This window comes from Xiphias gladius, chromosome 12 (genome assembly GCF_016859285.1).
Source record: "Xiphias gladius isolate SHS-SW01 ecotype Sanya breed wild chromosome 12, ASM1685928v1, whole genome shotgun sequence".
NCBI lineage: Eukaryota > Metazoa > Chordata > Actinopteri > Istiophoriformes > Xiphiidae > Xiphias > Xiphias gladius.
Window position 1 is genome coordinate 7,364,688 of NC_053411.1, and position 23,648 is coordinate 7,388,335.

Below are 23,648 nucleotides of genomic sequence, written 5' to 3' on the forward strand. Positions count from 1 at the left end.
ACATACACATACACGGCACGAAGCCCATCTACAGAAAAACATAATTACAGACATGCCGCATAAACATGAGCAATATATATTATACTGTATATTATAGCCTCATGCTCAGCCTGTGGATGGTACAGAAATTTTAATGAACTTTTATGGATTTCGCATGTGCAGTAGACCGACCTGAGATTGATGAGACTCCCAAAATCACCAACGCAAGGACACACTGATTGCACACTACTGGCCCAGGATAATCAATAACACAAATATAACGACCTTTCAAATTATCTAATATTTAGCAGATGAACTTAATAGACTGAGAAAGGTTGACTGTGTAGCTGTAGTACTTAATAATCCTGATTCATTTCCAAAACTGAATGAGGCTAGCTTCTCAGACTTGAACCAAAACCCACCCATCAACCTGTTTGCACATTACTGGGCCTGAGTAATGTCGGCCCTCGCCTTATTTCCTGCTGCCGGATAAGACATTATTAAATAAGTGGACTATTGCTTTTCTTAAAGATGCACTCTATTGATTTAGTATTGTACTTCCATGATGTTGGGCGACTTGCAAGAGACAAATTCAGACAAGAACAGCCAAAATCGATGTAACCAGAGGTTCAGATATCCTCACTTTTGGTCTCTACTAATATGTCAAGCTCCAAGAGAGCTGGATCCTACACTTCCCATGATGCAACACTATAGAATCCATTGTTGTTGCTGTATATGAAAAATTAAAGATTACGTTGGCTTAATCGCATGTTCTAAATTCAACAGAGATATATAAATTACTATAGGAATATTTTAAAGTGCTGTTAGAAATCAGAATTAGAAAAATTAGAATGAACTGTTTTAGGCGTACTGTAAGTTACTACTCTCCACCAGATATGTTCTAAATCCTCACGTGAATATTATAGGAATATTACCAATATTATTATCCCTCTAGAGCCAAGGAAAGCTGTGTTTTCTGGAGGGGTCAGATTTATTCAAAAAGACTCTTACAAGAAATACAAAAGAATATGGTTATACCCAGTAATATCCTCAGAAATGTAAAGGTATTATTGGGTTAAAAATCCCACAAAACCAAACCCTGGTATACCAAGCAGATTAACTTTATTTGTATCTCCCATGATAATTAATTGTCATCATCGTCGCCAGGATCGCATCAGTTAACAGTGTTATTGCCACCAGCTCCATTACCTTCACTTTCATCATCCCCTCAATTGATATAATTACATTATCTTAAACAGGCCGATGACAACAGCTATAATCTGGTGTGATACTGACAATCTTATTATCAGTTACATATTAATGAGCTTAATTACTGAGGACATTTTGCTTGACGGTGCTTGAACAGAAAGCCCATTCCTGGCTTTACACATCACTGTGTAAGACAATAATGCATTGCATGTGACATTATTGTTTTCACTCAATAGCAGCTGCATGTACATAACAACTACACTGTGATAACAATTAATTTGTTCGACAGCTCACAAGTAATCCAGCAGCATTAACTATGTAGCAGGAAATAAAATGAATATCCTGAAAGGTCACATGAACACGATCATTTCTTCTGAGGTTGGAACTGAGAGAGCTGGAGCTCCTGCTGCTTTGACAAGCTAAGTCAGAATTTGCGGACTCCACTGTGACTTTACATGTACACAGCTTTTAGCTTTTTATTCTCCAATGATGATACTCATCTAACAATCAGGTGACACGGTAAATGTTTAAGCAAGGTGATACTTGAGTAGTTACTGCATCTCTAAAACTAATTATGACCACATTTTCATAGTGGACAACAAATATAATCTGACCCCGATCATAAAAATTAGCCTTTGACCCAGACACGGAGCATCTGTATTGCCTTAGACTCAGACAAGATTGTACTGACACATTAAAGTCATATAATACTGATGTGATTACCAGCATTTGAGTTTTTACATACAGTCATCATTTTGGAACTATTTTCTAATGTCTGTTGTGTCCAGGACAAGAGACCACTGCCCAAAGGTGGCGACGCAGCTGCTCGTTGTTCCGGTGCAAAAACAAAGGGGGTGCTGATACTGTATCTCACAGACACAAGGCTCAGTGCAGGTACAACACAGTTTTTGCACAGTGGAAAATTGCTATTATTCCATATAGAAAGAACAGCAAACAAGTGTCTGTGGAGAAGAACAGACAGTATTCTTGGCTGCTATTTTCAGCTCTGAGGGAGACTTATTAATGCACACAAATTCATATTAAAGTGTCTGAGGTCGGTTGTCAAAGGAATACCCTGAAATCAGTTTTTGATAGATTTTTACTTAATATAAATGTATATAAGTATGGTCTGTGGAAAGTGCAATAGCCCAATGTCAACACTGACAACAACAGTGTGAAATACTGTATAGTCAATGGATAATTTTTTCCTATTTGTTACCTGATAGTTTGTAGTATCCACATTAGACTAACAAAGTGTTTCCGGAATTGAAAACAGAAAATGCAGCTGGAATTCATGTGATTTCAAGTCAAACCAATTCTAGACATTTTTTTACAGTGTTGGACAAACCTGGTGTGACTACTGGGTTCATCCCATGACCACAAGAGAAACAGTAACAGTATTGACAACAATTCATCAGTCATAATTGCTAGAGCTTTTTATAAGATGGTCAAGTGATGATGTTGATAAAAAAGGTGGAAACAAGAGCAGGCTTTTGTGCCCACGCAAAACAAATAAACTTTACGTGGGTTAACTTTGGGCACAAGAAAACAATAGTGTATCTTAGAGTGGTCTTTTTGAAATAGAAAAAGGTCGATCACAAACCAAACCACCTTCCTCGCTATCATTTTATTTGTAGTTTGTATCATATAGAGCAACACAGCCAGACTATGAGTTGTGCAGTAGAAATGGAGGCTCAGTCACAAAATGCAAGTTGCCTTTATCTTTATAACAATGCTGACATTTAAATGACTGAAGCTCCCATTGCTTGTGGTTATAGGTTAAGAAAGCTGCTTAGCAACATATACAAGTCCAGCCAGAAAGCAGGGATATGGGCAATATTGCTTCGCAACACATTCAGTCACAGTGAAAGGAAAATTATAAGATCAGTGGAGGCTTAGAAGACAAATGCACAATCAAACCAGACTACACACCCCTCTGTGTGGGTTTAAACTTTGGGTATGTTGCCACGTATCAACTAGCGATGTCACGGCAGGTGCTTTTTATCAGCTGCCAAAGACAAAAATGACCTGGTTTGACATCACTGACTGTGTGCAGATGTGTAACATACTTAAGTCTCAACCCACAGAGAACAGGACAGCTGCTGTCTGATTCACTGTTGGTTTAGCCTTTAAATAAAGTGTCACAAAGCTGTGTTGTCATAATATATTGGGCTCTTTTGCCACCTAGTGGACAAAAACCCATTTTTCCAGGTATAAATAAACATACCACAATGTATTAGACACAGTCCGGGTGGATTTACACATGAACTGCACCTCTGTCATTCAGTCAATGTACAAAATAATTAACATGAATTTGTAACAAACAGAACTGTGCATTTTGCCAAAAAGATCAATTGATAGGTATCTATGAGTTTTGCTCCTGAGTAAATCCACCCTTTTGTCACCTGATGTAAATGTTTAATGCAGTAGCACATTCCTTCACCAGTGTGGGCTTGATGCTGCCTCAGCGTGCAGTAGTATGACGTAGCGGCTGCTCATGTCTATGTGCATGTGTGTAAGCATGGGCATTTTCTCTGTGACGTTTTTTTTTTTTTTTGCTTCGACATGTTAATGGGTTTATGTGTGAAAGACAGCTTGTGTTGACACAGGAATGCGGCAATAACTGAAATCCTGAGCAAAAAAGTTGGCAACGTTGGACGCAAAAGGCAACATAGCAGGACAGTTCCAGGCTTTGTGTGTGTGTGTGTTTGCATGTTTATGTTATGATACTGCATGTACGGGGCGATTATGGGTATTGGATTAATGTCACTCTAATCTAAAATAAGCTGTTATAATGGCAGCTTTACTGCTGTGACTTAACATGCAAGCGCACGAGTTTGTGTTTGTGTAAGACATCATGGGCACAAAGTTCTCTTAGCACACCTGAAGCAGCTGAGGACACACTTCTGACACACTCTCAGATAATAAAACACAATATAAATATCCAGTAAGAACACATTTGAGTGAAATACAGCTTTCTGTTTAAAATAAATACATAAATAAATAAATAAATAAATAAACTAGACTTGCAAGCAAGTATAACTGGTTCCAAGCACCCTTTGCAATTCAGAACTGGCGGCTCACTGACCCAAACTCATTGGGAAGTCAAGAGCCTAGTCTGTTTTACAAAAAACAAAAAAAGAATAGAATTAAAAAACAGCCATGAGAAATTTTTGAAACTTACAAAGGCATTTAGATTTCAGACATCACTTAAACAACCTGAAATAATGTCTACTCAAGTATGCAGATGATATAAAAGTAGCAAATTACAGACTGAATTGTATTTTCTTGTTTTGTCACTTGTGGTGCCAACGTATACAGATAGAAATATAAAACCAGTCAGGTTTTAAATTGGAGTTCAATACTAGTGATCTTAAATTTAAGTGGTCAACTGACTACATGAACAAAAATATGTACTGAACAGAACCTACCAAGCCATATTATTACAATTTAACAGAATAAAAAATTGAGTGATTGAAGATTAGTGAGCGCAACATGATCTTGCAATTAAATCAGATTAACACAGAGGTGTGTTTGGTGCTTTTTAGTGCTTTTTTATTTGAGGGACATTAATGGAGACAATTTTATGCACAAGTTAAGAGACCGAGATAATGATTAATAGCTGTAAAAATCACATTTTCACTCTTTCTGCCTTTCAGTGGCTGTTTGTATTTTTGTCCTTTTCCAGTTCTCCAGTCATACAGAAAAAATTACAGTCCTTGTTGCTGTTTATTTTCTCTGACAGTCTCTTCCATTATTTCGTCCATTAGTTTTCTTGTGCCCAGTTCAGCCTGATGTCCTCCTCTGGAATCAGTGTATGTGAATGTGTGTCAGTATGTGTGTGTGTGTGTGTGTGTGTGTGTGTGTGCGTGTGCGTGCGTACATGTGTCCCTTACACTAAACCAGGTCAGGACTCGTGCTCTACTTTTTCTTTCCAGAAAGTTTCATTGAGAGGACATTCCCTGCTGTCACTGCTGAATCCAGGCTGGATGTTTGCTGTTACATATGCGTGTGCCTGTGTGTGCGCGTTCATTAACATGTCCATTATCTCCATCATTCATGAAGTGTATGAGGCATCATTTTTGCTCAAATTTCAGAACTTAATTCCTTCAGTGTGCTTTTCAGTATCATGTCCCAAGTAAGCAGATAAAGAAGGAGGGAGACCCTTCCAACATCCAACAAAATGACTGAAATAACCTTTGAAGGGCACTAGCAGGGAGGGTTAAGAAATGTGCATCTAACTAATAGCGGGTTTAGTGTGCTTTGTAAAGTATATGCATCAAAGCACTGATGGTTGTGTTGTCTGTGCATACTGCCTCTCACTGGGCTGATTTTCGCTGAAAACATACCCACTGAGAAAGCAGGACAGAGGGTTAATCCCTATGGATCCTTCTTCGCGCCCTCGTCTAGATGCGTCTTAAATATCGAAATTTGTGTTGGCTGAGCATGGATCACTGCTTTTTGGCACTGCATTTTGCAATGACAGCCATATTTGCCACATAGCTATTAGTAGGTCTTGCACAACAGCTATTATTACATTACATGCATCTTTATGCCAGCTAACTTTTACACATTTCATAGTGAGGCAATATTTTAGAGAGCATTGTTACTTATTTGCAGATGATTCTTCAAGAGGAGGAGGTAGCAGAATGACACAATCAAAGGGCTGGGCATTACTGGTCATTGTGATCATATTGTGGGTTTTATTTTAATATTGTGAATTGTCATCAGCAATTATTTTTTGGCTGCTGTAAAAATAAAAAGCAATCAAAAGGTATTTATTATGAGAATGCCAGCTGAGCTCGGCCGCTCAAGTTTTACTTCCCATGCAGTCCAATAATATGGACATCAATGAGATAAAGATTTTTTCATGCCTAAACACGTACTGTGTTATATAGTGTATTGATACTGGGGGAGGGTTTTCTGCTTATTGTAATTTTTTCTTCATATTGCCTATCTTCGAGTACAAATGCTTAAAATTGTAGTACAACTACACAGGCATAAATGGTGGTGATCAGCATTTTACTCTAATCATGTACGAAAATCACACCCTTTGTTAGCAACCTGCCTGAATTCAGTGTCTATAAAGGCCAATTATGTCAACATATTTTCCTCCTTTAAGCACAGGGTAAATCCTCTGATCAAAGTACCCATGGAATTAGTTCAAAACCTCATTCTGTTACTTTCAAAACATGTAGACTTAAACGAGAGGTCAAAAAATTCATATAAGTGGGACATATCTGGTTTAAAAAATCTGATCCAAGAGGAGAGAGCACAGCGTAGAGGAGATGTGTTATGTGGAGTAAGCTGAGATGAAATCTGATCTCTGCATCTCCAGTAGCAGAGAGAGGTGTATCACATGTCCACCACTTTAAAAAAAGGAAGGGAATGAGCTGAAGGTAATGGAGGAAAAGAGGAGGGGAAGTTAATGACAGATGCAGTGAATCTATTTTGGTACTAGACTCTCTAACTTCACTTATAACACAACATGTGCTAATTTAAAAAAAATAAAATAAAAATGTTGCTCCAAGCAAGTTAATTTAAGAAAAAAAAAAAAAAAAAAATTCAATAGGAGTTGCTGAGAATTACACATCTGCACTTGTAACTTATGGTCTTCCATGCACAGAGGGGTGAGGAAAGAAGAGGGAGTACAGAAGAGGTGAGAAAATGGATGGAGAGCAGGTAGGAGCATAAGAAAAGAGGAATGAAGAAATCAATCACTCCCCTTTTTATGGATTTTTTTCTATCAGCTCCATATCAGTAATGGGTAGAGAGTGGTAGGGAAGCTAATGGCGAAGCGAGAAGTAAGATGGCATGAAGAGACATGGAGGACATCAGTGTTTCTCCTCTTTTAATGGCACTGAAACTGTTAAGGTTGCTAGTCAGGTGTTTTGTGAAGTTGTATAGTTCATCTTAAAAGATGTGAGAAAAACGTCATCTGTCACAGGAACCTATTAGAAAATGTCATTTAGTTTTCCTGATTAGATTCATGGTCAGAACTGCTGCTCAGAGAGTGTTTTGTCTCTGTGACAAATCCTGTATCTTTGTTTTCTCCTCCTCTTGAGTTGATCTTTTTGATAATGCTGTTTTGGGATTTTTAAGGTTTGGTATGTCATGGCCAGTATTGTGTCTCATTTTGTATTCTACCTCTTCTCTTTTTCTATTGTTTCTCTGATGCACTCCAGCATTTTTTGCTCTCCTCTCTTGCTCTTTTTTTACATTTATCGTGCCGATAGCATTTCGTGGTTTCTAACCCTTTACGTCTCTGCATTGCATTTTGTAATCCTTTGTGATCTCATCTCTTTCCCCCCTCATCTGACGTATTTAGTAACTTCTGACTTTTTCAACATTTTATTTTTAAACGAGCCATATTTTTAGTCTGCCGCAACGCATTTGCTTCTGTTTCTTTTGAAAAAAATACCCACTACTGCTCAGCTGGTTTGGAGTTTCTTCACTGCTCTTCAGTTGCTATCTTTAGACTTGTTCCTCCTCCCACTCCTATTCTTGCATAGATATATCTGGAAATGGAGAAGTTTTCAGTCTTTCCATTCTCCCCAAGTATCTGATCTGTCACCCTCTCTCTCACAATTTCTGTGTAGGTCTACAGCTGCAAGGATTTTCTTGCTTTTACTCATTTTCTCAGAATCCATCTTATCTTGCTCCTGCACTCTCTATCAGCTTTCATCTTCCTCTGAACCAGTATGTTTCCTGCCCGCCTTTTCTCCTCCGTTTCTCCTCTCCTCTTACAGTACATTCCCTTTTCCCTTCATACTCTATCCACTCCACTTCTTTTTCTCTCCCCTTGTTCCCTCTTTCCTCTTTCTTTAATTTCTTCAGGTCTATCAAATCTCATTTTCCCTTATCCCCTTTTTCTCTGATCCACTCTTTTCTTTCTGTTCAGCACGTTTGTTCATCTCCCTCAGCCTCTGTTTATACTTTCTTTCATTTAACGTGTTGATTTTTCTGTTTCTCACATGTCGTCTCCAGCATGGCAGCTCTCCTCTCCGTGTATAATGAGGACAGGAAAGAAGAATGCGTCCTGGTAGGATGGAGGACGATCCCTCTCACCCTCCCTCCCCTGCCCTCCTCCTCCACTGTCTTGGTCTGCTTCTTCGTCCATCTCTCTGCCTCCTCTTCCCCTGTCTTCCGTTCTCCTCACCTCCTCCTCCTCTTCCTCATCGTCATCCCCTTCTCCTTCTAGCACTGCTCTGGTCTCCTCATTGTCCTGTCTTGAACCTAACCCAAGGAATCCTCCGCCTCCCCCACCTCCAACACCTCCTCCCCCTCCCCCTCCTCCAACACTTCCTCCTCCATCTTCCCTACTTCCTCCCAGATCTCCCCCCATGCTTCTTGAATGAAACAGGCTGTTCTGGCGCCCTCCTCCCAGCCTCCCTAGTGAGAATCCACTCCGACTAAGCACCAACCTTCCTCCTATACCCCCACCTCCTGGCCCTGCGGCCCGGATCCCTGCCACGGTAGTGTTCAGGAGGGCTGTGGTTCCCATCGGGGCCCTAAGCCTGGAGGGAAGACTTGAACTCGACGTCGTCCTTCGGCATCGAGGGCAGCTCTGGAGGAGGTAAGCTGAGTTGAACACTACAGGCAGGGCCAGAGGAGGCGTGTTGGTCATCTGGTTTGGAGCGTTGCCCGGAGGCCCAGAGAGGGGCGTAGAGGCAGTGGGGTTTGCCCCCCCATTTGTGTCCAAGTCCATAAGGAGGGCTTCAGAGTAGCTTGGGACCATCTGTTGGTTACAGCGGATGTGCCATTCCAATTCTGTCATGTCCACTGTGTTGACACGAGAGATGGCTCTGTAGCTCGTCCCATTCAGACCATTTCCAATACCAATTCCTCCCGGGTGGATTCCATTCTCAGTCCCACCTTCAGTCCCATCCCCCCTTCCACCTCCACCTGGTCCTCCTCCACCCCCTCCTCCTCCGCCAGTATCCTCCTCCTCCCCGAACAGCTTCTCCACATGGTAGTGGACATATGCTGTGCGATATTCCGACACAACCCGCAGCGGCCATGACAGGAGGAAAGCTGAGGCTAGCCAGAACACCCTGTGCCTAGAAAACCACGGCTGATGAGCAGGATCTGGGAATGCCAGGATGTGTTCACGGAAATCCACGTTCTTCAAGTGCATTCCCTCCCTGGCCTCCATGTAGTCGTCAAGGCCCTCGTTTTCCCCAAAGAAGCGCGCTCGCTTGGAATAACAGAAAAGAGGATAGGACACATTAGCTATGTAAGAATTAGCACGGAAGCAACTGAGATTATTAACTGAAAACAATTTTTCATAACCAATTTATTGAAAATAGCTGTTATTTGTAGGTTCCAGTCTTTTTTCAAATTTCTTTTTGGACAAAACTGTTCACTAAACCCTGCCCCAAACAGTTATGCAATTTTAGTTTAGCAAGCGTAACTATGTACAGCAGGCCTGTCAAGCCTGGCATTTCTCCGCATGTTGACGCGGTATGCATGGGGCTGCAGTAAGAGAGATAGCATTTGAAGAGGGTGGAGTGCTGTGTCTTTTTTTATAGCATATCTGAAACCAAAAATACAAGATTAAAAGTGTAAGGAATGGATTAAACAATGCCTTCTTCTGCTCTAAGGTAAACTGCAATCATTAGCATATCTGGCTAACTAGCTTATACATCCAATAGTAACAAAGCATTACTTCCAAGGCCAAGGAGCACATATTTAACGAAAGACTTGTTTGCTGGTCACATCCGCTGTGTTTTACTTCCCAAATGAACCACGATAGCAAGAACAATGCCGTTTCTTTATTTCCTGTCTTCTACATGGATTATCAGCTGGTGAGGATGCTGACTTTTTGCCTGGAACATACAGCTTTGGCTTTAGTCTTTTAGCACAGTAGCATGTATGCAGCCGTCAAGCGCATATTTAAGGCCTTTCTTACAGGGCTCTCATAAAATGTAGTCAGCTGTAAACATTAAAAGGTCAGCCAATTTATGATTTCTGGATAGAAATGAAAACTCAAGAACCCACTGTTTAAAAAATGACTAAGAATTTCAAGTTGTAAATCTGACACTGTTACCACTGTACACGGCATATGTGCAGTGATTGGAAAGCTTAAAATATGTAGCAGCAGTAAAAACTTAAGTTTTGAGCAGCAAACTACAAAACTTGTGCGGTCTTGTTTTTATGTTCTCAGAAATATTTTCAAAATATGCCATATTTTATCTTTCAAAGACACAGAGGACATTCTACATGCCTTTATCTCCTCACACCTCGACTATTGCAACAGCCTCTTCACCTGCCTCTACTAAAAATCTGTTAATCGGCTCCAGACTGTACAGAACTCAGCTTCCAGCCTTTCAACAAGATCCAAAAGAAGTGACCACATCCTGTTTTAGCCTCCTGGCGCTGTCTCCCAGTATGTTTTAGAACTGATTTTAAGATCTTACTGTTGACTACTAAGGCAATTCTTGGCCTCCGTCCTTGCTATATATCTGAACTCTTAGTCGCATACGAGCGACTAAGAGTTCCTCTTAGTGCAGCAGTCTTATCTGTTTCTGAGGCGCAGCTGAAAACTAGAGGTGACAGGGCATACGGTGTCGGAGCCCCAAAACTATGGAATGAGCTGCCTGGAAATAAGGCCAGCAGAACATGCGACCTCTTGAATCTTAAATTGCTTCTTAAAACATACTTTTATCAAAGAGCTTTTCCGGATTCTACTTGATTTTTATTGACTGCTCTTTTAGTGGCAACACTGGAATTGGTTTTATTTGTTTTATTTAATTATTACTCTATCAGAACTTGTTTTTATGACCTGTTTGCTGTTAAGTTGTTGTTTCACGTGAAGCCCTTTGTAACGAGGGTTTAGAAAAGTGCTCTAGAAATGAAGACTCTTATTATAAGGTGGAGATGAGTTTAGTGAATGGTCACTCCTTGAGCTATGAAAACTTGGGTCCAGCATTTGTTCATATGTTATCAAGTTTTATAGGGAAAATAAACAACTGGTTACTTTGATAAAATAAAAATAATAACTTGTTGCAGCTCTCATAAAAATAGAGTAGAACTAACTATATTAAATATGATGTTTGTTTGTTTTTTTACCACATATTACCTGGGTGAGGTAGGCAGCTTCAGCACGTGCACTGGAGAAGCTAAAGAACACAAAAATTCAGTTAATTACTTGTTTATCCCCCAAAATAATAACCTGAAGACCAATTTCCCCAACATGTGTTATGATCAGTTGTGGTGGGTGTCCAACCTGAAACACTTGGTGAAGCGGAGGCGAACAGCAGGGTGCAGTTGCAGGTCCAGCAGCTCCTTTGATACGTCTTTGACACCATAACGGGCGTAGTCAAACTCTGAACTGGAGGCATGAGTGTTCACCCGCTCATGGTAGACCTGAGGAACGAGGGACCAGGGCATAGATGGAGGGTAAGGGAGTGATGAAGAGGAAGAGGAAGAGGGAGAAAGAGAAGGAGAACAGATGGGAAGTTGGAGAAAGGAAGAATCAAGTTAATGGGAAGACATTTTAAACTCCGTACATGTTTCAGCAGCAATAAAGCATCGTTACTACATAGAATAATGTTTTATTACTGCACAGAGCCCTGCAATATTTCACCATAGGAGAAATTAAGATTTGCATGGCAGTTATTATAATGGTTTTCAAAATTCTAACTCAAAGGTGTACTGTGTAGCTATTAATATAAAAAGAAAAGAGTGAGTGTGAGAGAAAGTATTAGCGTGTGTGTTGGCAGCAGAGTCCCCCTCACCTGTGTGGTCGTGTATGCGTCTCCGTTGCGGTATCTTGTCACCTGTCTTGTTCTCCTCACGTAGTGATAGCTAATGGCCTTCCACCAAATACAGGGTGTGGCCTGCTGAAGTCTCTGCACACGCTCATACACTTCCTGGTGTCAAAGAATAAACGAATAATTCAATCAATTAATTGCCAAACGTTAAATAATACCAGTATGTGGCATACTTTTTACGGCTGATTTAGATTATTTGAAAAACATATATTCTGTAAAGATTTCCTTCCAAACAAACCTGTTAAAAATGAGGATGAACAATCTAAAATATAGACACATTTGCAATGGCAGTGCAAGCAGAAACAAACAATTAAGTTCCTGTTGTTTGCACAGTTAAATCTGTGCAATCTGGTGCAAAACAGGCCCTGCCAAGCTTGGTTTATGGTATTATGATTTGTTTTTTACTCTCTATTTATGGCTGTCAGGATATGTGCCCCTGACAGTCTGGACTGACATAAAAAATGTTTTTTTTTTGGCAGTGGAAGATGAACAGTACTGAGGCACTGTTCTCCTGGAGCAATGCGCTCCGGGAATTCCTGCTAATAGACATAGCAGACCAGAATAGACAAAAGATATACTGATGCCCCCTGGTTACCTTATTTCCATGAGTGGGCAAGTATCATTTTTCCCTACACTCAAGTAGGAAATTTAGAGTAAAACAGTGTTCTCTCCTCATGAAATGTGAAAATTTCTGACTTTACTGCATGAAAATTATGACTGTTTAGGGTTACAATTATCCTGTATCCTGTACAGCATCATTTTATTTACTTATCCTCTAATTTTTTTTGGCCCTCTGGTGATACTATCATACTGAACAAGATTCAATGAGTAAAAAGATAGTGTCTTGCTCAAGGTCATAGACCTATTGCTTGACTCCTATTGCAGCAGTAGACTCCTCTGTCTGTTGGGCGTTGGGTTTAGGTGTTTTTTCAAGCTATCGGGCCACCAAGCTCAATGCTAAATTCAATGAAAAAACTGGTTTTGACAGTTACCTGGAATTCAGCATGAGCCAACATGGCCGTCTTGGAGAAGCAGTGCCAACATTCCACCAGGTAAACCACATAAAGCATGGCCAGGAAGGCCAGAGGGATATAGACATAGCCACTAGAGCACGGACTCTCCAAGTGCAGGATGTCGTTATAGTAGGCCGCTGAGGTGGCATCATCGTCAGCATCAAGAGGTATGGAGGAGGAGCCGAGAACGGGTACTCGACAGAGGGCGCACCAGGCGAGTGTGGCAAAGCAACCGTACATGAGGAGGGTCAGGAGGAGGCACTTCCAATGGGACTCCCGACAAAGGGAGGAGGCCAGAGACTGTTGGACTGGCTGTTGCTGTGGGGACAGAGATATTAGATGCTGAGATGCTGCTGAAAGCTCACTGAAGAGGGCACTAGCCCAAACGTTTGTGCTTGTTATTTTTCTGCATTAAAAATATATAAATATACTATCAATGAGACATTTTAAATGATTAAAAAAAAGGGGCACTCAACCAAATGTAAGTCAGTCAATTTACTAGTCATGTAATTACTACAGAGTCCGTAAATATAGTTGTAAAACTTGTTCTGTGGCTCTGGAGGAGCTTTGTCAATTTTGAGATAATTACTTGGTTTCAGCTTAGAGATTACAAGAGAGAAAGCCTGCGATACAAACCAGGGGACATGGAGTTTGAAAGATACAGGTGTTTAGTGTCTACTCTAACTTCATGTCGTTCAGACCGCAATTGCAAGCAGCTGCGTTGGAAAACTGTTCACAGCAGCCTCCCAGTTGTAAACCCTAGTCTAAAATATTTAGAAATGCTGCCAGCTACAATGTATCCCACAGAGCTAAAAGAACTACAGAAGTATCAACAAACAGTTTTTGATACTAATGGCTTAGGAGCCATTTTACCAACTTATATTGACACAAATATAATCCGTTCAGCTAAATTACAAGGATTTATACATTGTTTAAATGCTTCAGACAGTAAAAGCATATATTTTAGGGTATTTAAATGATATGACTACACGGCTAGCAGTGGGTATAAGAATCTTGGAATAATGAGAAAATGGTCCCAAAATGGAATATCACGATGTTTTCCTGTTACTCCTGTTCTGTGATCCTGTGAATACAGCACACCTAAAAATAAAATTGAGTTTTGATTTTTGGAGCTTGACCCCTACTAATAAAAGTCAGGCTATCTTGACCTCTGCTGCGTCGATTATGATCGGACTTTTTGGATGGACTGCAACAGCAAGGCCAGCCCTATAAACAGGAATGTCCATGACGGACTGACTAACTGACTGAGTGACTGACTGAATGAGTGATAAAGTTACACCATTGGTCAGTCGAATGCGGCGAGACTGAGTGCTGACCTTACGCCATTGGTCGGCCAGCCAAGTGTTGGAGTTTCCCCATTGCACGTTGCTCTTTCAAAATGAACTGGTGTCATCAGGGGCTCGTTTACAGGCAGTGTTGCCAATTTAGTGCCTTTGTTGTTATTTTTACCGACTTTTCACACCCCTTTAGCGAGTTTAGCGCGTCTTCACAAAGGCACTTAGTGACAAATCTAGCGACTTTTTTGACGGACTTTAGCTACTTTCCGTAGAAGAGTCACCAGTATTGCCCTGCGAGCGCGAGGTTTGGCTTTCCCTCCGCAGGCGCACCTCCCTATGCCTCTCATTCAACTGACCGCATGGCAGCTGACACAGACATTAATTGAGCTTCTAACTTTCTCTGAGTGATCATTTTACAACTAAATATAGCTGAAATCACAGCACAGCCATTGTCTTTAATGTACTTGTGTGGTGATTTTGTCAGACGACGTTGCAGTTATAAAAATCAGGATTTTAGCTGTGCAGAGCAGCAGCTTGGAAATGGCTTCAGTTGAAGCCACGTAGTCTTAATGGGCTGGGTTTCAGTCAATATTTCATACTTGTTCCGTCTGTCTGACAACAGAAACAGAAAAACATGTAAATAAGAACAGCTTTATTAGGAATTTGGCTGTATCAAATTACTGCATATGTGAGCAGAGAGAGTAGGAGAGAAGCAAACAGATAAAGGGCGATCCAGCCACAGACCAGGTTCTGAGCTAGTCTGGTTATTCTGTCTCTTGCAAGTCCCCCAACATTATGAAAGTACTAAATCACTGGAGTATTCTTAATGTATTTTGAGTCAGAACCAGTTTGCCTCTATTCTCAGCAAGTCAAAAACTACTGTGCATTTATGCTATTATGCCCTAGTGCTTTGTGCAAAACTTGGGTCCAGGTTATTTCAGATTCAAGAAACATATTAACATGGTTTTTGCTGTTGGTTATTTCATTTTTTGTTTTATTTTTTTACATTTTCAATCCTATTAGAGTTCTGTTTTAAGCTCTTTATGCAATAATTTTACAGTTAGTCCTGATCTTTTGATTTTATTACGACTTAACCCAAAGCTATAAAGCTTGTAACATGTATGACAAGTTGTTTTAACACATTTTAAGCTTAGCCAGAAGATTTGACCAATTTCTACGTTCTCATGTTGACAGTCAAGACTATAAAAAAATAATACAGTATTCTTCGCAATGTTAATATTTAATCAGGTCTGACAATGCAGCTATGGTGGTAATAGGAAATGTTTGTCAAGGAAGCACATTTTACCTGGTGACCCCCTGGTGAGTTATTACTAATCATAATCTTCCTGTTTGGTAAACAGTGTCATATTTCAGACCAAGCATGTAGGCTGAGGTCTTGACCAAAGGAATGCATTACAACACCCAATACCCACAATACGCACAAACACACACACACACACACAGACACACACACAGATTACGCTTCTCTCTAAGTGCACACTTTGACACAGCCCTTCTTCTCTCTCTCACAATCTCTCTCCATCCATGCACACAGCACCATGCACGTTCCCAGCATTGCACTGCAGCCAGCAGAGAGTATGTGAATAATTTAGAAGAGAATGATGCTTCTAGACTGTTCTTTAGCTAACTGACTCCACTCCAACATCAGCAACGTATCACTGCTGCTGCAATGTATGTGTGTGTAATGAGAGGGGGGGGGGCATAAAGAGAGAGGGAAACCGCACACACCTGTACTGTTTCATGCAGGATTACATGTGGGTAAGCAGTGTTTATTTATGTGTCTGTACTTGCGTGTGCCCTCTCAGTGGTGTTAGTATACGGTGAAGTGCAACAAAGCAAATGACGAAAAAAAAAAAAAGATGGGATGACACGAGTGTCCTCTCCTCCTCTCTGCGAAGTCTGCCTGTCCTGTCAGCACATCGCTCCCTCCATCTATCTAACACGTGCCCCTCTCACTCTCTCTCTCACTCCTTCCTTCTCTTCCTCTCTCGCTCATACGAACACATCTCCTTCATTGTCTCTCTATCCAGCACAGTGCTATCGTAATTTGCTATCCGCTACCATATTTGGATGGCTGCAACACACACACACACACACACACACACACACACACACACACACACACTTTCCTGTTTTCTACTACTGTACGTCAAGGGCAAGTAGTGAAAGGCAGAGTGAATGGCACCAACACAAAAACAGCACACTAGGGCATCTAAAAATAGGTTGGATACATGAAAATTATCAATGGTATGATAGAGACCTAATTTTTTTCATTTTTTCTCCACATCCCCCTTCCTTTCCTTACATAATCTTTTTTCTCCTTCCCCCAATCTTCCCTCCTACATCCTAAGCTTTTACTCTCCCATCCCAACCTCAGCCTCTCCTCCCCTTCCTCCTCACCCCCATGTCTCCTCTGTTACATCCTCTCTGAAAGTCTGTCTCTAAGTGGATTGATTGAGCTAAAAGTGTAGTGTAGAGAGGGAGAGCGGGAGAGAGGGGATGAGGAGCGTGAGAGAGACAGAGAAACGGTCATGAACTTTTCATGAATTCGAGTATGAAAGGAAGCAAAATGAGAGAGAGAGAGAGAGAGATGGAGAGAGACTAAAGAGATGGCAGCGGTGACAGATTGCACCTCTCTCCAGGGATGTCCACTGTCAAAATCCATCCTTCTCGTCCTTCTCCTGCCCTTTTCCTCTTACCTTCTGCAGATTAATGTTGCCAAAAGAAGAGAATATTCTAGCAATTAAAAAAAAAAAAAAAAAAAAAAGAACCTGCATGGGTCTCGGCCGACATTTTCATTAAGGCTCTGCAGCTGGTGTGCCCAGTGAGGAGGAAATCATGGGCAAGACAGGAGTCAAATAATACCTGTATACACTTATGCCAATCAGTATTTGTCAGCAGGAGCAGATCTCTTTCCCATAGGTAAAGACCAGACTGCTAAAATAAAAAAAAAGACAGAGCCTGGAGCTGCTCCACTCACTCGGTTTTGGAGCAGTGCGACAACTAATAAGCAAATGAGCCTATACAGAGCCACACGATGCACACATGCAGCAAAATCAAATGGTTAAGTAAACAAGAGTTTGAGCTGCTTGAGGCATGAGACAGAATCCCTACTTTGCCAAAATAATGCGAGTCAGAAATAAAGAAAGCTTCCACCTACGCCTCCTTTGCCCACTTAAATATCTTCATTTAATACACAACACCACCTGGTGCAAAACTCTGCAGCTTTTTGGTTGGGTCATGATCCTCTCTCTGTTTCAGCTGCCCCTGATGAGCCTTGGCTCCTGTGTCAGGCAGGAGCAGATCAAAATGAAATCTCAGTCTCCTTGACATCATTATGAAAGAAATCTATATAGCCTAGTCTGGAGGGTGTCAGCTTTCATTTTTTTCATACTGTATTAGCCCTCCTTGAAGAGGGCTGATACAGGGCAATTCTTACATAACAAATTCTGTTTCATTAATGACTTAAATTCACTGCCTCTGTTTTCATGAAACATATTAACTGACACTGGGTTGAAAATGCCAATACTTTGACATATTGTCTTTGCATTCTATATATATTCCCTAGCATCCACAGTCACTTGAGAGATTTGTCTGAAGAAGAGCCCACATAGTCAAGATGAATCCTTGACCACAGGCTGTTTTTTGAACAAGTCTCATTGTTTTCAAAGAAGCCCTTCATCCAAATCCAAGCACTTCTCCGCTTGGATTTTGAGGATCCTGTGCATGCTGTAGTTATTCCCCGTCTCTCCTGACGCTACAATTTTTTTTGACTTGTGGAGCTTTTTCATTAATTGGATTTGCTTCAGCCTGTAAATGTCTCTGGATGCAATCATTGTTCTATAATCCGGTCTTGTAGTATTTGCTGTATTATGGTGCTGTTACTCTGCAATTCTGCCACTTACTTTTAGATACTGGCTCTTTGTATTTCTGTGTGCATGGGTGAAACTTGAATCTCCTCAATATTTCACTTAGGGTCAACATCATACTTCAATAGTTGAACTAGCTAGGCTTTTATTTTCTCTACAGTACTACCTGTGTGAAACTAATAATGTGACTTGGGGTTTTTTGAGACAGTGAAGACAATGTAAAGTTTAATGTTTAAGGTTTTGTATTGGATCACATTACATTTTGAGTGAATGAATACATAAATAAATGACATGGATTACCTTCTCATCCATCCGCACAAACAAAAGGAAACTTTATGTGTATTGTAGACTTGTGGTACATAGACGTTTCATAACGACATAGGCATCTAACATAAGTATATCAGGAACTTGAATATTTTACCCTCCGTCCCATCTTTCTTACGCATAAACACTTTTGAAGTTCGAAAACATTCTACATTTGTGCACTGGGCTGAGGGATTTTTTTACAAATCCCTCCTTGAATTAAGGGATCTAGTAGAAAACATGTATTTCTCTCCCTCTCCCTCAGTGCCTCTCCTCGTACTGATTCAGCTGGTAAGGTGTGACTGGAGCAGCTATAATTAGCAATGCTAGCATGTGGGTGGCAAATGAAGTGAGGAAGCAAGGAAAGGAAATGTGCTGTTGATGCCTGCAGTACACTGTTAAAAATGATGTGTCATTTCAACACAATTACACAGAGTCATTTAGGATGTCAGGTTTCTACTACCTCTGCTGGAAAAACAAATTCATCATTGGCACTCGATGAGTTCGGGAAACATAATGTGTAATCATATGCTCACTATGGTAAAAAAACAAAAACAAAAAAAAAACAAAAAAACATCATTCCTCTATTACAAATAATTTGTTTTCAAGTGTGTTCAATGGAGAGTAATTACCCACCAATGGCAATTTTCAGCAGGTTAGGTGCATGTCTCATGTTAATAAATGATGTATCATTGCAAGCAGCAGTCAGCCTACATGCCAGCTTGAATTCATATCAGTTTCAAAACCGTAGATACCGATGATGAAAAGTTTTCACAGTGGCATAATGTACCAAAACATTCATAGAACCCCTGTAGCATACAGTAATCCATTATTATGCTGCCGGTCTGTATGATCAGTAATTTCTGACAGTCATTGTTTGGCCGATATATGGCAAAAAAGTCTCACTGTTAAGTCAGTTTCTGTTTCTCATTTACGTCTCATGATAAAAGCAATACCATAGGAGCGAGGAAAAAGTCACATGCATACTAAGAGCTAGGATGAGTAGTTAAATTTAATAAAAAATACACCAAATCTCATTTTTATGTTAAATGTTACTTTCAGGGAAGAATCCGTTTGACACTGGAGCAATGGTGCAACCTGTTACCATATTAGAAGCAGGCGGAAATAAAGGTTAAATTTAATGGAATCAACAATTAATTCAGAACACCTGTGAAGTGGAGAAACACAGTTACAGCAGCTTCCAAGGGCCGTTTACACTGAATATCAGCACTCGTCAAATATCTGCTGTCCAATTAGACCTCTGTGGAATAACATGTACAAAGAGGAATGATTGTGCATTTGTGTTTTAAAGCCAGCACAGAAAAAGATTTATAACAGGCACAAACTCGGTTCTTATTGATTTTAGATCAAGTGTTTTAGCTTTGAATGGTACATGAACATATTATCCCCAGGAAAGCAGTGTTTCCCACACCGTTCTGTAATGTTCTATGTCTTCTCCAGTTCAGCAACTGTAGTCTTATTTATCTTATGAAGCAAATTCTCTAATTCTCATGATGCTAGCCAGGCTGCTGTTGGGTGCTGTTATCATTTTTTATTGCAGCCTGCATCTGCTGGCCTTTCCCCATTAAAAGTGTCAATGTTCACTTTTGTGTACAGTGTGCAGGGCTTCATTTTAGGGTTCCACAGTTCTCTAGAAAAATATTTTCTGTCAACATTTCTTTATGAAACCTTTTTTGCCTGGTGTGTGTGATGAGATACTGTAAAGGACTCCTGTTACAGATGTTTGTGTGGTCGAGTGGCAGGGATTTTTCTGTTGTCTGCAGCTGTAATATTTGTTATACTGTTAGCCAGTTGAGAGCTGCATAGATTTCGTCTAACCCTGAGTTGCGCCAACAAAGGTAAAATCACTAGCAAAGCACTGTATGTGCTTTTGACTATCATCGTCTTTAAAGGATCATTCTGGCAATTTACTATTTTTTTCTTAGAGTTGATAAATCCAATTAAATTATTGTTATTTTTACTTTAACTTTACTTCTACCAGAGAGAAAGCCATGAGTGCATGGCTTTCTCTCTCACCAGCACGATTTGTCTTTTTCCTCCCTCTGCAAGGGCACAGTTTGTCATTTGGTGCAGCTCAGTCCTGTCATCTTTTAATGAAACTTCTGGAAATGTTAGAATCGCTCGGTTTGATGCAACAGACTTCCCCGTAATGGAAATATGGCGGAACCACTGTCATGTAAAATTAAATTGCATGGAGGTACCTTAGAATCAAAACTGAGATTTTAATATCAGTCACGTAGCTCTACTGCATTCGAAATAATGCTTGTGTGAGTGTACAGGCATACCCATGTGACGCAGAGAGTAAATAAAGTTAAGCGAAATATGAGTCTGCAAATGCTTGAGAGTCAAGTAGAGAGAGATGGGGGGGATGATGCTGTATACTCCATGACAGACAAATATAAAACAGGAAGGAAAACAAAGGGGGAAGGTGAGAGAGTGATGGAGGTAGAGAACAGATGCAGACTGAATTCATTGCACTGTCTGCACGGTAGGCATGGATAAACACAAAGGAGAGTGGTGGAATAAAGTGAAAGGCATCATTTAACAGGCTCAGAGACTCTACATATTATGTGCCTAAGGCTTTAAATTTACCACCAGCCAAGTACCTAACGCTTATTTCCGTCTCTTGTTGGTAGTTTTATTAGCCACATCTTGGTTAGACCAGTCTTACATTGTAAAAAGTAGTTGGAGAACATTTAAAGCTCCTTAGAGCTAAAATGATTAGTTGAGCAATTGACTATTCAATCAACTGAGAATTAATGGCTGTCAGATTTAAATGTCCAGGATTCACAGATTTTCAAATGTCTTGCTGCTTTTTGTGGCTCACGGAAATTGCTATGGGCATTTTTCACTATTTTGTGACATTTCACAGGCAAAAAAAAAAAATACATCAAATAATCAAAAGAACAATCTGATGGACTGACAATGAAAATAACACAGTAGTTAGTTGCAGCCCTGAAGCTGACATCTCAAAGATGTGAAGGTGTGACCGAGATCCTAGCCTGTAAAGCAAGTACCCAATGCTGTCCCACTTGACCAGTGAAAGACACCAGCACATTACCACTGGTTCGTATGTCACAACACACCCCACCTTTCGGCGTAACTGCACCCAACTCCATGCAGTAAATACACCAACTGCTCTCTGTGGATAATTTGTAATTGTGGCATATGTCAAACTAACTAAGTAAACTCCACTGGTGTAGAAATGAATGTCCTCCTTTGTAGTAAAGCCACCTTCTTTTCTTCCAATACATCACATGCATACAAAAGTCTTGCTCTTCCTTTAAGGGTACGAACCATCATCTTACTGCAACTGTTTTTGGTGGTGAGAAAACAGCATACCTGCATCCTTACTTATCTGTGGTCATGTTTTTTTTCCTGGCAACTGACCTACATAATGTTTTGTCATACATAACATACTCTATTTATCTTGGTTTTTGTTATAAACGTGATGTTCAAATAAATCACGCTGCTCACCAAGGTAGAGTAGAGATAGTAGGGGAGGCGACGGACTACTTAGGAGGAAGAGGTTCCTTGCTAAAGACATGTGTCTGAGCGAGGCAGTGGGGCAGCAGGGTGGTGTACTGGAAACTCTAGTTGTATTCAAGGCTCCACACTTTGCGTAAACATGACCCTTTAAACAAGATGCCATTTCCCAATTGTTACTCGTGCAAAGTCTTCCGGTATAATTGTTCAGGAACAGGAGAAGGACTTCACAGGAGGTAGACTAAATGTATTGTTGGGGACATGTGTAAAAGGCCAGTGATAAATGCTGGCGAGGTTGGTATATTAGGCTGGTAAACATACTGTAGACTAAATCACACTGCTGGTTATATATCCTACTATCATATGTGGCAATTCCCCGTTAAACACTGGTAGGAATAAATAACCACACTGGTTGGAGGTGTTATACTGTGATCTCACCATTCACAGTATGTGACACTTTTGATTCTGGCAGAAAGGTGGGTGTGTGGCTAAGCTGTGATGTCACCCTCTGGTGTAATTCGGTGGTGACAGCTGGCAGATGGACATACTCTACTATAAACCGAACCATGTCTCCCAAGTGCAACACATCCCACGGCGTTGCCAGACATAGCACATCAATACTGGGGCTTTATTTCTAGTCAGGCACTTAAGAGTTCCCTCGCCTTCCTGTTTACCTTAACCACAGCCTCATCTCCATTCATATTCAAGCCAAGGTCCTGTTTCGTGTCCTTGCTCTTGAACAAGCCACGAAGGACTTGAGAGGAAAACGTGACTTCCTCACGTTAACCACAGCAAAGCACTGTTTTGTAAACGAAAGACCAAGAGTCGACATAGTCTACAGTATGTAGTGTGTGATGTAGAAATCACGGGTTGTTTGGGGACGACCAGCAATGACATTAAAACAGAAGGCGGTTCTTGAAGGGGGAAATACATGTATAACTTTACGATAACTAGATCCTTTCAATGCACGCATAAACAACCACGTACTCGTAAAGGGACACGGAAAAATATTTTCTTTTAAATGTCCTTCCTTACCTGCTCTCGTCCTGACCCTTCCTCCAAAATGGGCTCTTCTGCGGCTGCCGTCTCCTCCTCCGTCTGCATTTTCCCTCTTGCCACTCCTTCCTTCCTTCCTTCCTTCCTTCCTTCCTTAGAACCAGGCGGCTCCCACCCCGGTACCGTCCGAAGGCAGGGACCACCCCGGCGGAGCAGCGAGCTCGGTCACCCCATCCGCCGCAAGTCGGTATCCAGTTTCACAATGTCGGGGCCTGCAGCAAATAAGCATCATCTACTCCGGCTTTAGCGGTTCCCCCTTGCCCCCTCCGCGTCTCTTCTCCCGCTGACCCGCTCACTGCTCCTCATCTACACGCTCCATCCCTCGCCTCACTGGTCGGAGCAAAATGTGACTAAGCACCCAAAGTCAAAGCCCCTTCGCCCTCCTTCCCTGACCGTTTTCGCTGTCGTCGCTGCCTCTCGTGATGCTGGGGCTACGAGCGCGCGTATGTACACGTGCGCACGTGCGCGCGCGCGCGCGCGAGCCGACAGCGCAGGAGAGCCAACCACAGCCAAGGATTCCACCAGCTGCAGCTGCACAAATGCAGGAGGACGCGCGTGGGCGCAAGACGCCTGTTAGGTTTTACGCGAGCAACGTGGGGGATAAATACGAAGCGTCGA

The 23,648-nt window shown here is 41.1% G+C and overlaps 1 protein-coding gene across 1 annotated transcript; it reads right to left on the minus strand.

The window, feature by feature from the left end:
* Positions 1-6,766: 6,766 nt before the first annotated feature.
* On the minus strand, positions 6,767-23,513 carry LOC120797051 (transmembrane protein 151B). Its single transcript, XM_040140301.1, has 6 exons — positions 23,010-23,513; positions 12,956-13,294; positions 11,928-12,062; positions 11,417-11,556; positions 11,270-11,309; positions 6,767-9,385 (listed from the first exon to the last, which is right to left on the minus strand). Exons 1-6 carry the CDS (start codon positions 23,076-23,078, stop codon positions 8,159-8,161), a joined length of 1,950 nt encoding a protein of 649 aa, XP_039996235.1. The 5' UTR covers positions 23,079-23,513; the 3' UTR covers positions 6,767-8,158.
* Positions 23,514-23,648: the final 135 nt, after the last annotated feature.